Raw genomic sequence first — 15,504 nt, 5'->3', positions numbered from 1 at the left:
TTTTTCAAAAATTTATTTTGCAAACTAATTCTACTAAGATAAGTTGATTATTATGTATAAGTTATGATAAGATTTGCTATTGTCTGTAAACTTTTACTTTTAAAATCATTAAAACTTATTACATTATAACTTTTGCATTCAAACGTTATAAATAAGTACTAGATATTTAATTAAAAAATGTGTTTAATGTTATATGGCTCAAAATATTGTAAAATGTACCATTATTCAGATATCTTTTGAAGAAGTATTTTAATATTATGTTAGAAATATTTTGTATAATTTTTTGTCAAATATTTGACACATAAGTAATAAAAAAAAAAAAAAAAAAAACATTTTTTAATTGTTTGAAATCAAAGATAAAGTTTTTTTTTTAATAACAAAAGATACTATTTTTAAACAGAAATTAGTACAGATATATATTAAATAAGTTACCAATTATCAAATGTCTCATACATCTGTTGATGAAGGTATTGTTTTTCCTCCAGACGTCAAAGATGTTTCTTTTGATATGAACACAAATGAGTTATTTAAAGTCTTGAGAGTAAGTTATTCTTTAAACAGTTATTTTCTTAATTAAGTTTTTGTAATAGTAATAACTTTCCAAGTATAATGTTTACCTGTTTGCTTCTTGATCAGAAAGTTACATTCAGTTGCAATTTTATAGCCTTTAATTCAGATCTTGCTAATTTAAACTAGTTTAAACTTTTTTTTATTGAAAAACTTTGGCTTGTTTTTGCAAAATCAAGCTAGTTTGGAAGTTTTTTTGTATTAGGCTAGTTTTTATGACTGATTTTTTTTTTCTTAATAAAAAGTATGTTTTTATCAAATTCTTATGTTATTATATTAAATTTTTTAGGTGTATAAGCTCTATTAATAATAGTTCTTATTTGTTTTTTTGGCCATATTTATATTTTTTAAATTAAAAAAATAAACTCAAGCTACCTTGATTTTTCTTAAACTAGATTTTGGTCACTAAAGCTGTTTTTTTGCATCAAAGATTGGCAATAAGTATATAAGATATAATTTATAGTTATCATCAGTTCGAGTGATTTTAGTTTGCCAAATTTATTAGTAATTTTCAAAAAGTTATGCTAGAACTAAATACTTTAAAATTCTGTACAATTTATTAATAAGTAAATACTTTTTTAATTAGTTACAATTTATTACGCAGCAAAAGAAGTTTCTTGCACTTTGTATAAAAATTTATAAACAATAAATTTGGAGTTATTTTAGATTTCTAAGCTAAAGTTAATGTTAATTTTTTTGATAATTGATTTTATTAATAATAACTGTTTTTACTTGGTTTTTTTAATACACATAAATTTTATATAATTTTTATTTAGTATAACTAATAATAAGCAAAATAATTTTCAGAGATGCTGTCGATTTTTTGAAAAAATTGAACAAAATGACGAGGCAAGTAAAAAAAAGTATTTGAAATTTGCCAAGCATATTGCTACAGATGAGTTTATTGAGGAAATGAATGATAGGAAAAAGTGTTCAACTTTGTATGTTTGCTTAGTAACTGAAATGCTCAGAGTGTTTGCACCTGCTAACCCCTTTGAATCTAGTGACAATGTGAAGGTTAGAGTAGTTTTTAAAATATGTTTAGTTTTAGATCTGGTTTTAATTTTGACTATAAATGTGTTGATTTATATAAAATTATTAATCAATTCTCGCTATTTTATTGACTAAAATACCTTTTAAGTTATATTTATCAGATGTTTTTAACAGTGGATGTAAATGTTTTAACTAAACTGAGTGTGTTCCAGTGGTTTTAGAGACAATGCTTAAATTGATTTAATTTGTTAATAAAAATTTTTTTTTGCTGTGTTTTTATAAAAAAATTAAATTTTTTACAACGCTTAAAAAAGTGAATGGGTGTCAGAACAGTACAACAACACTCCAGCATGGCATTATTCTTTCATGCTGTGTTACTTTAGCACAGTGGGTCACTTTTGCACGATGCAATACTTTAGCACGCTGGGTCACTTTTTCACGCCATTACTTTAGAACGGAGGGTCATTTTTGTACAGTGTCACTCTAGCATTGGGTCACTTTTTCATGGTGCTAGTTTAGCATTGGGATCTTTTTTGCAAGCGTTACTCTAGCACAGAGTGTCATTTTAGCACGGTGGGTCAATTTATTTTTTGCATAGAGCGTTATTTTTGCACAAACAAAATTTTTTTAAAGTGTTTTAAGGTCAGAGAATTTATAAAACTGTTTATTCAACTGATTATAAATAAATATTAATATTCTAAATTTGTAGGAAGTTTAAGCTTAAATAAAAACATTTTTTTAAATTTGCTTATTCGATTTTTAAGGAAAACTATTTTATTTTTATTTTTTAGCACTTTGTAGTTGTAATAGCACTCTTTTTAAAACTGTTTTATATCAAACCTAAAAATGTTATAGTTAGTACATAATAATCATATACATTTTAAATTAATTAAATACATTGACCTGTCACCTATGTACGAACTTCTTGGTACGCACTTTTAAGCCAAAAACTATGTGTTCAGATTTTTTATTTAATTAAAAAAACAAACTTAAAATCATCAATGCACAAGTAATATATATTAAAATAATTTATAAAGTATTAAATTTAAATAAATTGCAACTAAAGTAACCACTAAAAAAGATAAGAACTTGCAAATTGTGTTTCAAATCCAATATTTAAAACAATCATATTACAGTTTGCTTATTTAATGAAAAAAACCTACAGTGCAATTTAAGTTTGAATACCCCATGATTAAAACATAGGAATCAGAAATACTAAAATAATCATACATAATTTAGAAAAATGGAAATAATGAAAAGTGTAAACATTACTCCATGATTGAAATATAAATTTTAAAGGTGTATAAAAAAGCAATATTAACAAAAATAATGAACAATGTTTGTTTGATAGAACATTGCAATTGACATACACCATGATAAATACATGTAATTAAAAGTATGTAATTAAAGACCAAAGTTTCTTAGGTATGCACTGCCGGTATGCTACACACTTATATGCTGTGTTAAAACGTGTACCTAAGTGGCAGGTTACTGTAATGCGATAAGATAATGAAGATAATAACAAATAAATACAATAATATATAAAAAAAAAACAAAGTTGAGATTTTTCAAAATTTTGTAATAAAACTCAAGAATACAAGGTAGCAAAATTGTTACAAAAACTAAGTCATGTCTTCTTTTAGCAACTTTTACTGTATTATTATTTACTGATTTTGTATCCAATGTATAATGTTTTTACTCTTTGTACCATATGGTAATATAATATTTTCAATATTCTAAAGTTTTCTTTTTATTTTTTCAGGCAAAAAAATTTATTAAAACTAAGAAAAGCCTTTAAGTATTAACCTTATTTAATTACATTATACCTTATAAATTTAATCAAATTGACAAAAAAACTTGAAATTTTTATACTATATTTTATTTAAACATTTATATTTTTTCAGATATTGAATTTAACTTTATACAACATAAACTTGTTTTAGATTAGATGTAGTCTGTGTTTTTCAATGTGAAAATAAATGTTTAAACTTATATTTTTAAGTTACTTCATAAACAAATGTGTTGATTTAAAGAAATTTTGCAAAATAATCATTCTTATTGTGCTATTATATTATAATATTAATTATGTAGTATAAAACATTTTAGAATTTATAAAAATATAATTGTATTTTGAACTCAGCATTTTTTGGCTAAAAAGTGTGTACCATACTGGCAGTTCGTACTTAAGAGTTGCGTTCCTAGTTGGCAGGTTACTGTAGTATAGTAAAGTTGGGTAGCTGTCAAATTTGCACGAAGGCACAAAACTGCACGAAGATACTTTTGTACGAAGACACTTTTGCACAAGACAAAAAAATTTACCTCAGTTGTAACTTATTATTTTTTTATTAATTTCATTTTTAATATATATTTTTTTAAACTATATAATTATTTTTACTATCACCATTACCCCTTACCTTCGTTCGGTAGCTTTTTTAGCATTTTAATTAATTTTATTTATTTATTTTTCTTTTTGTTGTTATATTAACTTATTTTTAGTTTTTTTTTATATATACTCTTTTTGTTTTTTTACTCTAGTGCAAAATTGATCCTTGGTGCAAATTTGTCTTTGTGAAATTTTATCCCCTTGTGCAATTTAGACCCGTTCCCAGTAAAGTTATATTGTATTTTTTTTTGGAATTTCTGGAATTTGACAATTTAGGCTAAATAAACCTGGAAAAACCTGGAATTTGATAAATTATGAAAAAACCTGGAATCTTGAACAAAATCACTAAAAAATCTGGAATTTTAAGCAACTTTTATATGTTAAGTAGTAAAAATTCGATTTGACACAGCAAATCTATCGTATAGATAAAATAAATTTGTCATCATCAAGTTTTTTTTTTTAACAGTCACTATAAAGTAGCTTTACGGTATCATTTCAATGTTGTTATACTATTTACCACAGTTTTTTACCTTATACTTAGTTTTAAACTGAAAATAGACCCTATAATGAGTTTATTTAAAATCCTTGAGAAAATTTGCAAAAAATAATTGGCAACCCTGAGTCAAAGCCTGTTCAAAACTTAAAGTTCTATATTTTAAATTTTATAATAGAAGTAGATTTAACTTTGCTGTTAAGTTTGTAATATTTTTATTTAATAAAACTGAATAAAAGCATGAATTATATTTATTAGTTTCAATATCCTTACCAGTAAAACTAGTTACATGTTCAATAAAAAAGTTTAGTGTTTGTTTAATCTTTTTAGTTATGTTTGTTTATTAACTGTGATATATATATTTTAACACTTTTGTCAAAACTATTTAGTACTGCTTAAAAATTATTAAAAAATTCCAAAATAAGTTTTATTTTAAAATACAATTTTCTACAAATCCAATGCACGTTTGCTTTTAATTTTTCAATTTTTTTTTATAGTGTTTTATATATTAAAGAGTTCTGTATATTTATAAATCAAATGTATTGTCAAAACATTTTCAAATGAAGGTTTAAAAAAGTTTGGTTTGAGCAAAAATAACGCTCAGTGCAAAAAAAAATTAAAAAAAGGCGCTACGAGCAAATACAGAAGAACAAAGAAAATATGGTGTAAAAATGACTCTTTGTGCTAACCTGACACCGTGCACAAGTGACGCACAAGCTAAAATGACGATGTGCAAAGTGTCGCGTTGTGCTAAAATGACAGTCCATGCTAAACTGACGACGTGCAAAAGTGACTCTCTATGCTAAGGTGACCCACCATGCTAAAATAACCCGTGCAAAAGTGACCCTCAATGTTAAATTGGCGGCCGTTCAAAAGTGACGGACCGGCCATATTGACGCCATGCAACTCTGACTCGCTCCTTAAAAAAGTCTATTATAGTACAGAATTATTAATGATTTTTTTTACATTTTATAACGTAGGTTTAATTATATTCTTCTACAAAAGCTTATTTAAGCTGTTAGCAAAAGTTGTAATTTCTTACCAATAACAGTATATTTAAAGTTATTTGTCAAGTATAATGTTCTTAGAATTTTTAAGAATATTTATAGCTAGTTGTCGTTCTAATAAAATAAGCTTACTCTTAAAAGTTTCATAAAAATAATAAGGTTTATTTTTGGTTTTAAACAAAAAAAGTCAGTCAGCTTTTTTAAGATTATATCAAAGTTTAAAATTTACATTGTAATGATATTTTTAAAATGTTTTAAGTATTAAAAAATTTAACTAAGTTTTTAAATATAATGATAATTAATTATTATATGCATTCTGGTTTTTTAACTAAATATAAAGATATTTATAATTATAAACTGTCTATAAACCAAATCTTACAATTGATTTTCAGGGTTTGTTCATGCTAATTACAAAACAACTAAAAAGTTTGAAAAATATAAAAGATAGCTCATATCATCATGCATTCCATATATTAAACAACTTAGCTCTAACAAACAGCTATCTTGTTTGCCTTTCTAACCTTGACACTGAGTCATACTCTGATGTTTTTTCCTATCTTTTTCTCACACTTCTAAGTACAGTTAAGTAAGTTCATTTGTATATAATATTTATTTGTTGCATTTTTTAAACTTAACTTAAGTAGAAAATAGTTTAAATTTTTAAAATATTTTTTTTGTTTTGTATTACACAGCTCACAACATGATAAAGAAGTAAAAGCCCAAATGTTGAGTATAATGAAGTCAGTTATTACTGAGTCTACAAAAATCCATGAAAAAATACTAGAAATTGTACTTGAAAGTTTGTTGGAGAAATCACAAAAGATGAACCCTTCTGCTTTTGAGTTATCTAAACAACTTTTAATGGAAACTGCTGGTGCTCTTGAACAGCCTATAATGATGGTATTTTGAATTTTATTTTTTATTACAACTATATTTGTTTATTTCAGCTAGTATTTCATTATCTTGCAAATTAATGGTTTTTTTTTAAGTTAAATATAAATACAATAATAATTGTGCAAACTAATTGTTTTATTTATTACCAGAATTCAGTGTGAAAAAATCTGACTTTTTTTGCATTTTTTCATTTTAAAAGTAAACGCATAAATTTCTGTTCATTAAAAAAAATAACGAATAAACTATAGAAAAATTATTTTTTTATTGATTTTTACAAATACTTTTTTTAACAGTATTTCCAAGCAATTGCATTTGAAAACAAAACTAATGCTAATCGAGTAACTGAAAGCTGGGACAAACTTGTCAAAGTTATGTATGATATTTGCCCAAGTTTGCTCAAAAACACACTGCCACAGCTTGAACATAAGCTAAAAGCTAGTTTTTGAATTGTTTTAAGATTAACATGGTGTACATGTTCTATATTTTAAATCGTAATGAATAAACTGGATTTCATTTTATACTATGAAAATATTTAGTTTCTAAAAAACGGAATTGTACATTTAAATATTGTAAAATTTAATGATTTTAGGTTGACAACCCTAAGGAAAGGTTGCAAACTGTCAAGCTATTTTCAGGAATGTTTTTATCCAGAGAGTCTGATCTTATACGCAACTGCAACAAGTTATGGAAAAGTTTTCTTGGACGTTTTAATGACATTGATCCTGATGTTAGATTTCTTATGTATTTTTGTAATTAATACTCTATAATTAATTTGTATTCAAGGTTTATAAAACCTAAGTATTTATATATTAGTTTAATTTGACTGTTGAACATTTTATGTTTAAACTTGGTTTTCAATGATTTAAAGTTATATTATAGTTTTCATTTGAATAGTATTTTTAAAAATAAGCACTGAAGAGGTCTTTGACCGAAACTGAGTCTGCTTTAAAATATCTTGAAAGAATTTAATAAACATGATTTCTTCTTTAGAAGTTCAGATCTTTTTATTAGTTTTCGAAAAATCAAAACACATAATGTTAAATATGATACTAACTTAATGATATCTTAGTTACACGTTTCTTTTGAACAGTTTCAATAATTTCATTTAAACTACATGAAGATAAATGTTAATCTTTTTAACTGAAGGTACGTTGTGCGTGTGTAAGCTTTTACAAAGATCTGGTGATAAGCTGGAATAAAGGTTCGCCGAATTCTAACAACAAGGAGATACTTACTGAGTGCGAACAGTATTTCACTCCTCGGAGGCATGACACTGAGGAAAATGTGAGATTGGAGGTGGTTAAATCGATCCGAGCTGTTTGTTTGCACGATATCAAACTTGTCTCTGATGAAATGTTGGATAGCTTAAAGGACCGGACTAAAGACAAAAAAGTGAGTAGGTTTTTTGGTTAGCTAAACATCGTACCATTTTTATTTTTAAAAACTATCAAAATCTTCCAAAAACCGAGCATTTTTTACTACTGAAGAAACCAATCTGTGCATACTAGAGAATTTGATATAATAATTTTCCTGGTGCATATAAATTTCAAATACTTACGTTTCCAATCCTGTCGTTAATAAATTTTGACTTTTCCAATTGCAACTACTAATAAAACATATAATTTTTTATAACACTTTTTTTTTACAAAAATTAACTTTGGCTTTTATATGAAAGATTTAGTTACAAATTATAAGCCAGTTTTTATAAAATTCAAAAATATCATTTAACTTTTGAGATATTTTATTATTTATAAAAAGTTTCCGATACAAATGTATGGACCAAAAATTTTTTAGGGTCAATTTTTTTGGAAATTTTAAAAATCACTAAAAATTTATCTCCTCCTTCATTTTTCAAGCAATCTTCTTTAAATTTTCAGGAAATGTTTCTTAAATTATAAGAAAAAAACGTTACTTAAGAATTTGGTTATTTTAAAGAAATTAAAATTTTATGACAAAAACTAAAAAAAAAAGTTTTTTTTTTCAAAAAAAAATATTTTTACTTAAAATTTTTTGAAATCACATGTAACTTTTTTTGTTATTGTATAAAGATTAGACTGAAAGTTTGAAGAAAATTGCTTGAAAAATGTTGGAGGAGATGGATTTTAGACAAAATAGCCTTTTTTCGCTGTTTTAGTTTTCCCTTCCCATAGGGAACCTATTATGCGGCTCGACTTTGATCGGTTATATCTCAAAACGTAAGTCGAATTTTTTAAAACCATCTAGAGCATCTTAAATCTTAGAAAAAATTCTATAAAATAAGATCAACTTGTAAAAAACATGGCTAACCCCCCTACGGCCTTAACTTAATAATGTAGTATAAGTACTATAGAAATTGTTTTATTATAGAAATGGTTTATATTTAGTATTTTTTTAATTTTAAGCTGAACAGATATGGTAACACTGATCAAAGTAAAATAATCTATTACTTGAATTTTAATTATTGAACTGGTCGAATTACATGTAATTTTTAGTGGAAAGTACGCGAAGGAGCGATTCGCGCAATGTCAGATATAGTGAAGAAATATGTGTCTATGACTTCAGATAGCTTTACAACTCACAGCAGAGTTAAAAATTTAGCACGACTTTCGAAATTTCGTGACAACCTGCTCCATGTTTATTATCACCAAAATACTGAAGATGTGTAAGTTTTCATTTCAATTTAATTTAATGTTTTTTTACAAATCTGTTTAACTTGGATAGCCTAAGCTCTTTTTGTCTTTTTTATCACCAATGTACATACGTCGTACCGTTTAGCTAAAAAACTTTTGAAATTTTAAAGTTATTGAAAGTATTAATTTAAAACACTATAAAACAATTATACGACTTTTAAAACAGTAGAAAATAAACTTGTATTTAATAATTTATTCTTTAAATGTTTTGAACATACCTATTTTGTATCTTTAAAATAGTCAGTCTAAGAATAACATGCGGTGAAATTTTTGAAACTTGGCCGGTAAACTTGTTAGCAAATTTGTTGATTGTTACTAAATGTATTTGGTTTCAATAAAGTTTTTATTAACAGCTTAAGTGGAACTCTTGATATTTTGAGTTAAAATACAAATACTCATATTTATAATTTTTACTTTTCAGAATCTTCTGTTTTATAGGTCATCCTAGGTTGTTTGTATCAGAATTTTCACTTAACTCAGGCTAGTTTATTAATTTAGAAAAAATTATGATAATTTAAATTTTATAAAAATGATAAAAAAAAGTTAGGCTTAAGTCAAAAATGATAAAATGTTTTGATATTTTGATAATTTTTTTATCAATTAATTTTTGTGTATTTTGTAGTATGAAGCTGAATTGCGAGTGATTTTTTTTAACCCTCTGCTACTAATAGAAAAATAACCATTTTTTAATCTAATATTTTTAGAGCAAGTTTTATGTTTAATTGACTTAATGCTGTGATTTTATTATCAAAGTATGAAAAATAGAAATTCCATTTCGCTTACACGTGCTATGAGTTTTAAACAAAAAGTTTCAGTTTTAAGCAAAAGTATAATGTACAATAGTTTGTATTTTTCTACTGATGTTTTGATTAGAAAAAAAAAGTAGTTTATCTGGTTTCTAGGTAAACATAAAAATACGCAAAATGAACTAAAGTTTTCTGGCCTATTAAAAGGTTATACACTATCTCGAAGAGTTAAATGCTTTTTTTTTTGCTTTCAGACTATCAAAATAGTTTTAAGTACTATTTTTCATCTGACGGCTGAAAAAAAATCAATATGTTTTCAACATACGATATTAGTTAAGTTTATTGTACAATAATCAATACAAGCTCAGTTTTGATTTTAGAAATATACTTTTAGAGTACTGTTGGAACGATTGCTCATAATCAGCATCATACCATACAAGTTACCACTTCAACAAAGGATGAAATTGCTTCTTGAACTTTATTGCTCAGTTGATGAAAATGCTGCTAAGTTTGCTTTAGTCTTTCTTTTATATTATATATTTTTTTTATTATAAACTGTCATATGTTTTAAAACAATTTAGTATATATAGAAATTCAGTAGATTTTAATTTTTTTATACCTAAACTTTTACAGGGCTGTAACTGAAATCGTGAAAAATCAGCGTAGAATGCAGTTGGCTTTAAACAATGTTTTACAAAGTTTCAAAATAGAGGATGTATGTTTTAATATATAAATGTTTACTTTTCTATATTTAGTTTAAATTTTTTTAAATGCGTTCATGTTTCTATTTTTGTAAAGGAATATCTTAAGTAAAGATCGTAAAAACATCATGGTCATTTTTGATCATTTGGTTTATATCTTTTAGGTACATTCAATGTTCAAAAACTTAGTTAATTATTTTAGAGATAATTATTTTTCTTATATTTTAGTTAAATAAAAAAACCAGAAATAAAATTATTAAAGTTATTTTTAAGTGTTTTAAATTTATAAGACGTCTTAATTCGTTTTTTAAAAGTTTATTATTAAAAATTATATTATTATCAAAAAGTAATTTGTTCAACTAAGCTAAATATTAACCAGTTTGTAAGTTTTTGTAGAGCGTACTTTTTAGCAATCTCTATTATTACTATTATTAATTTTTATTCCCTTTACAAATTTCAAAAAATAAAGTTTTAGTAACATCATCCATTTTTTACTATAATCAACTTAAACGAAACGTTAAGACTTTTTCCCAACTTCAAACTTAAAACAATAGAACATAATTTATTTATGGATTATAATGAACAATTTATTCCCAGGATAAGAAGCGAATGGAAACTATTTGGCCGCGAGTGATCGCTGTTGCGTCGCTGATACCCGGAAGCACACATGTAGTGCGTGAAAACGTGAAAAAATTCTTCAAAATTTGCTACGAAGACGCGCGCGTCAAGCAACTGCTGCAGTACGTCGTCGGAGGAGAGTACACTTGCGCTAAAATAAAATACTCAGTGGTGGGTTTGAAGTTTTGGCTTGTTTTTTTGAAAATAAGTTTGCGACCAAAATTTTGTCATTTAAAGCTTAGCAAAATAAGTTCACTAAAGCCTGAATAAATTATCAATTTTATACACTTCTATGTTTCTGCTGTATGATAAAATACAGTTGGAAATAAAAAATAAGTAGTGTATTTTTTGAGTAAATTAAAAAAAAAGTGTTTTTTGAATTTAGTTAGATAAAAGTTATTTTGTATACAATTTTTAAAATTAAGAAGATCATCCAAATTCTCTAATGAAAGTGGATGTTGATAAAGTATTTATATAAATTTATTAAATAAATATAACAAGTAATATTTATTTAAAAAAATTTTCAACAATCTACTAAGGTGCTAGTTTAAGTTTTAGTTCGCTATATTTTTCTAAAGTTTTAGTAACCCTAAGAATTTTTTTGAGTTAAATAGTTTGTTTGACTCAAATTTAAAATGTTGATATATTTTATTAATTTCAAAAGCTGTATTTCAAAAACTGTATCACTGTTAATTTAGTTAATGTTGTAATATTTTTAACGTTTCATTTAACGTATTTTTAAAACTGTATGTTTAAGGAAAGCTTGTTGAAAAAATTGGAAATCGACAAAGTGCCCAAGCAAGTTCGTTCAATCACTCAACAAATGCTTGAACGTGCTGTTATTATTCCTATTGTGCTGGACACTGAAGCTCTTGAGTTTGTTTACGTTTACTCGTCATTTTTCAAAAGTTAAAGGCTTAATTGAAAAAAATCTGTTTCTTTGAAGTTTTAAATTGTAACTTATTTAAATGATTTCAAATTTAGGTTAACAATAAGTTGAACGGGAATGGGTAATTTTTGCACAGCGTCACTTTTGCACGAAGGGTCATTTTTTCACAAGAATAAAGAAATATATAAAATAAAAAAAAGTCACCGACCAAGAGTAAGGATTAGTGGTAACAAGGATAGTAAAAACAAAAGAAATAAAATTACAAAATAAAAACTAATTAAAGTACATAAAAAAAAAGTTACCGATCAAGGGTAAAGGTTAGGGGTAACAGTGATAAAAAAATAAATAAGCCTAATAGGAATTATTAATTAAAAAAAAACAGAAAAAGAAAAAAATTATAAAAATCAAAACCATAAAGTAAAAAGATTTCTAACCGAGGATAATAGTGATAGGAAAAAAAAACAAAAATTTATCAAAAAAAAAACTAAAATTTTATCAACCTGTGCAAAATTGTCTTTGTGCAAAAGTGACGCCGTGCATAAGAGTCCCCTCGTGCAAAAGTGACACCCATCCAAATTGAACTGCAAAATTATATTTTAAATTCTGATGACTGTAAAACATCAAACATATTACTAATAAGTTTAAGTTATAAAACAAGGAATGATTTTAAACTTTCATCAAGCTATAGATATTTGATATAGGTTTAAAAAATGTTATATAAAACATAAAGCTGATTATTGAAATTTTTTAATTGTATAACATTTACTTAAATTGATATATGCAATAAGTTCTACTAATTTTATAGTTAAAACTTTTTTAATGATGTGCCTCAGAATTTTTGTAGTTTATAATAGGTTTATTTCTATAATACTTATATAAAATCCATATTTTTCAAAAACATTGAGTGTTTTATATACATTTGAATTAATTATTCTAAATATAACCTTTCAATATATTAAATAAATATAAAGAACAAAAAACTTTTTACCAAATATACAAAAAAATCAACTATTTTTTTAGTAGAATATCAATTTAATAATAGTACTTTATATCAATTTTTAAAGAAGATTTATGACTGTTTAAAATATTAAGATAGTTGTTTTATGTATCAAATCAAAAAGGCTATAATATAGCTCATAAACAATCTGTCAAGTGAAATACAAACCGAATTATCATTTACAAAGCTTTCATCTGTTTATTAAACATTTTCAATGTAATAAAATAAACGGCTATAAAAAACACAAACAAATTTTAAATATAAACACAAGGTTTTTAGAAAAATATAGGCAAAAACTACTTAATATACAAAATTTAGATTAATTCAGCTTTACTTATCAACACAAACAAAAATAATTTTTTTATATTAAACAACAAAAAATTTTTACTTCATACTTAAAAAAAATAAAACTTAGCTTATAAAAATTAATAAAAGTATAAATTTACATACAATAAAATTTACATATAAGTGAAAAACTACAAAAAATCCATCATCTTACAAAATGTTTTATTACTATTATACCCCTATAAATCACTGTATTGTGTTTTAGCTATACTAATATTTGATTTAAGTTTATTTATCCAAAAATGTTCTCTATAATCTAAATTCTTAAAACTAGGTTGTTCCAAAAAAGCAATTTCGTATGTGTCATTAATATTAAGTCTCTCCTTGTTTTATGTACTAATGAAAGTTTGTTTGACTTTTTCTAAACTTATCTGATCATTTTATTAGCTATCAGTGAAAAAAATTTGTTTATTAAATTAGTATTTTTTTTAAAATTTAAAGGAGTTTACTTGAGCTAGTTATAGAATTGTTTGATGGAAACTGTGATATAGACTTTAAAAGTTTAGATGGACCAAATTTAAATGGATTAAAAGCACAAGGACGGTGTTTAAGACTTTTAGAGGTATGTAAAGTTTAGTTAAGTATAATTATTTATATATAAGTTATAAAATTTATAAGTTAGTTATAAGATATTACATATAAGTTATGTTAAGTATAATTATTTTATCAAAAACTATTTGTCTATTAATCTATTGATGTAGATATATATAAAAATATTTGTGTGCATTGTTTTATTTTATAAACTTGAGAAAGTTTAAAGCAGGGTAAACGTCCTATATTAAATATATTTTTAAGAATTAAATATTTTCGCGAAAAGTATATAAAATGTTTATAACCAGTTTTTTACTAATATGAACACCAACTGTTTACCAAAAAATAGATTAAGAGTATGAATATAAGTTTTTTAATCAGTAACATAAAAAATATTTAACACAAAAAAAAAATAGTTTACATGATAATTCGAATTCCGACAAACTGTATAACGACCACTCAAACTACAAAAAAAAATTCGAATAATTAACAAATTAAGACAACTCTAACTAACCTGTTCAAATTTCGAAATTTCAAAATTAGTTCATTTAAATTTAGTTATCTATTTAGTTGTTCTAATTAAAATTTGACTTAAATTAGTAATTTTTTAATTAAGTTATTGTACCAAGATATAAAGGACACTCAAACTAAACAACTAAGTATATTTTAGAATAACCCACTAATTACATAGATTAAATAAGCAAAATATAACTTACATAATAACAAAATACTATACAATGACACGTATTTAAAACACAATTAAGATAATTAAAAACAAATAATGAATATATAAACATAATAGAAAACTGTATAACAAAACTGTGTGTATTTCAGCACAGTTCTGGTTTTCATAGTAAAAAAAAAAAGCTTCAAACCAACTCAGTGATGTTGGTAGAATTTTTAATGAATTTAAAATTCTTTTAAACTAACTATTGTAGTTTTTATAACTGTTAACAAAGTGCTCTGCTATTGATGAACGTTGATTTTTTCTTATTTTTGTGAATTGAAACTTCTGTAAATATTTGAGAACATGTTTTTAAAATCTTTTAAATTTTTTTCTTTAAGTTAACCCAATATAGCTATTTTAGCAATAGCATTTAAGTTGGTATTCAACCATGCTGTTTTTTAATTTTTTTAAAATAATGATTTTTTTTTCTTTAAAATGTATAAGCACCACCTTGATTTGTTAACTACATTTTAAATTTAATGTGTTGAAACTTCTAAGCATTTTTTTTGAAGTTCTAAATGAATACGTCGTGAGTTTCTAATATTTTTAATATATTATTATTGTTATTTTAAGTATCGGATTTTGAGTGGTTGTTATTTGAAATGTTTGAATTGAAAATGTTGTAATTAGAATCTTTTATAACTTTAAATGTCGTATTTGAGATATTTAGTTTGTCGTAATTTGCTAGCGCAAAGCCGAGTTTGTTTAAAGTTGAGATTCTAGTTATTGCAAATGCAGTAGAACTCCACTTTCCATGATGTGAAGTGCCTTAATGGAACATTAAAACTGATACATCTAAAATTCGTTATTTTTGCAGAAGCTGCCAACAATGTTTCTATTTAGGTATTAAATGTTTCTGCAGAAGCAGCTTTTGCAGAAACATTTAATACCGATAAAGCGGTTCCAATTACAACTTTTATTATAGTTTGTATCTTAAAGAAGGG

The 15,504-nt window shown here is 24.7% G+C and overlaps 1 protein-coding gene across 1 annotated transcript in view; it reads left to right on the top strand.

Moving 5' to 3' along the window:
* The first annotated feature begins 401 nt into the window (after positions 1-401).
* LOC145837880 (sister chromatid cohesion protein PDS5 homolog B-like) overlaps positions 402-15,504 on the top strand; it is a 38,296-nt gene continuing 23,193 nt past the window's right edge. Inside the window, exons 1-13 of the mRNA XM_082945363.1 lie at positions 402-541; positions 1,375-1,584; positions 5,836-6,029; positions 6,136-6,343; positions 6,631-6,771; positions 6,927-7,064; positions 7,484-7,729; positions 8,809-8,978; positions 10,147-10,260; positions 10,386-10,467; positions 11,051-11,242; positions 11,829-11,947; positions 13,744-13,864. Coding sequence (XP_082801489.1) covers positions 443-541; positions 1,375-1,584; positions 5,836-6,029; positions 6,136-6,343; positions 6,631-6,771; positions 6,927-7,064; positions 7,484-7,729; positions 8,809-8,978; positions 10,147-10,260; positions 10,386-10,467; positions 11,051-11,242; positions 11,829-11,947; positions 13,744-13,864 — 2,034 coding nt within the window. The 5' untranslated portion in view covers positions 402-442. The remainder of the gene's footprint in view (positions 542-1,374; positions 1,585-5,835; positions 6,030-6,135; positions 6,344-6,630; positions 6,772-6,926; positions 7,065-7,483; positions 7,730-8,808; positions 8,979-10,146; positions 10,261-10,385; positions 10,468-11,050; positions 11,243-11,828; positions 11,948-13,743; positions 13,865-15,504) is intronic.

Source organism: Thalia democratica, chromosome 6 (assembly GCF_965202585.1).
Source record: "Thalia democratica chromosome 6, ktThaDemo2.hap1.1, whole genome shotgun sequence".
Taxonomy (NCBI): domain Eukaryota; kingdom Metazoa; phylum Chordata; class Thaliacea; order Salpida; family Salpidae; genus Thalia; species Thalia democratica.
Note: the sequence above shows the minus strand (reverse complement) of the source record. Positions and strands in the feature narration are given on the sequence as shown.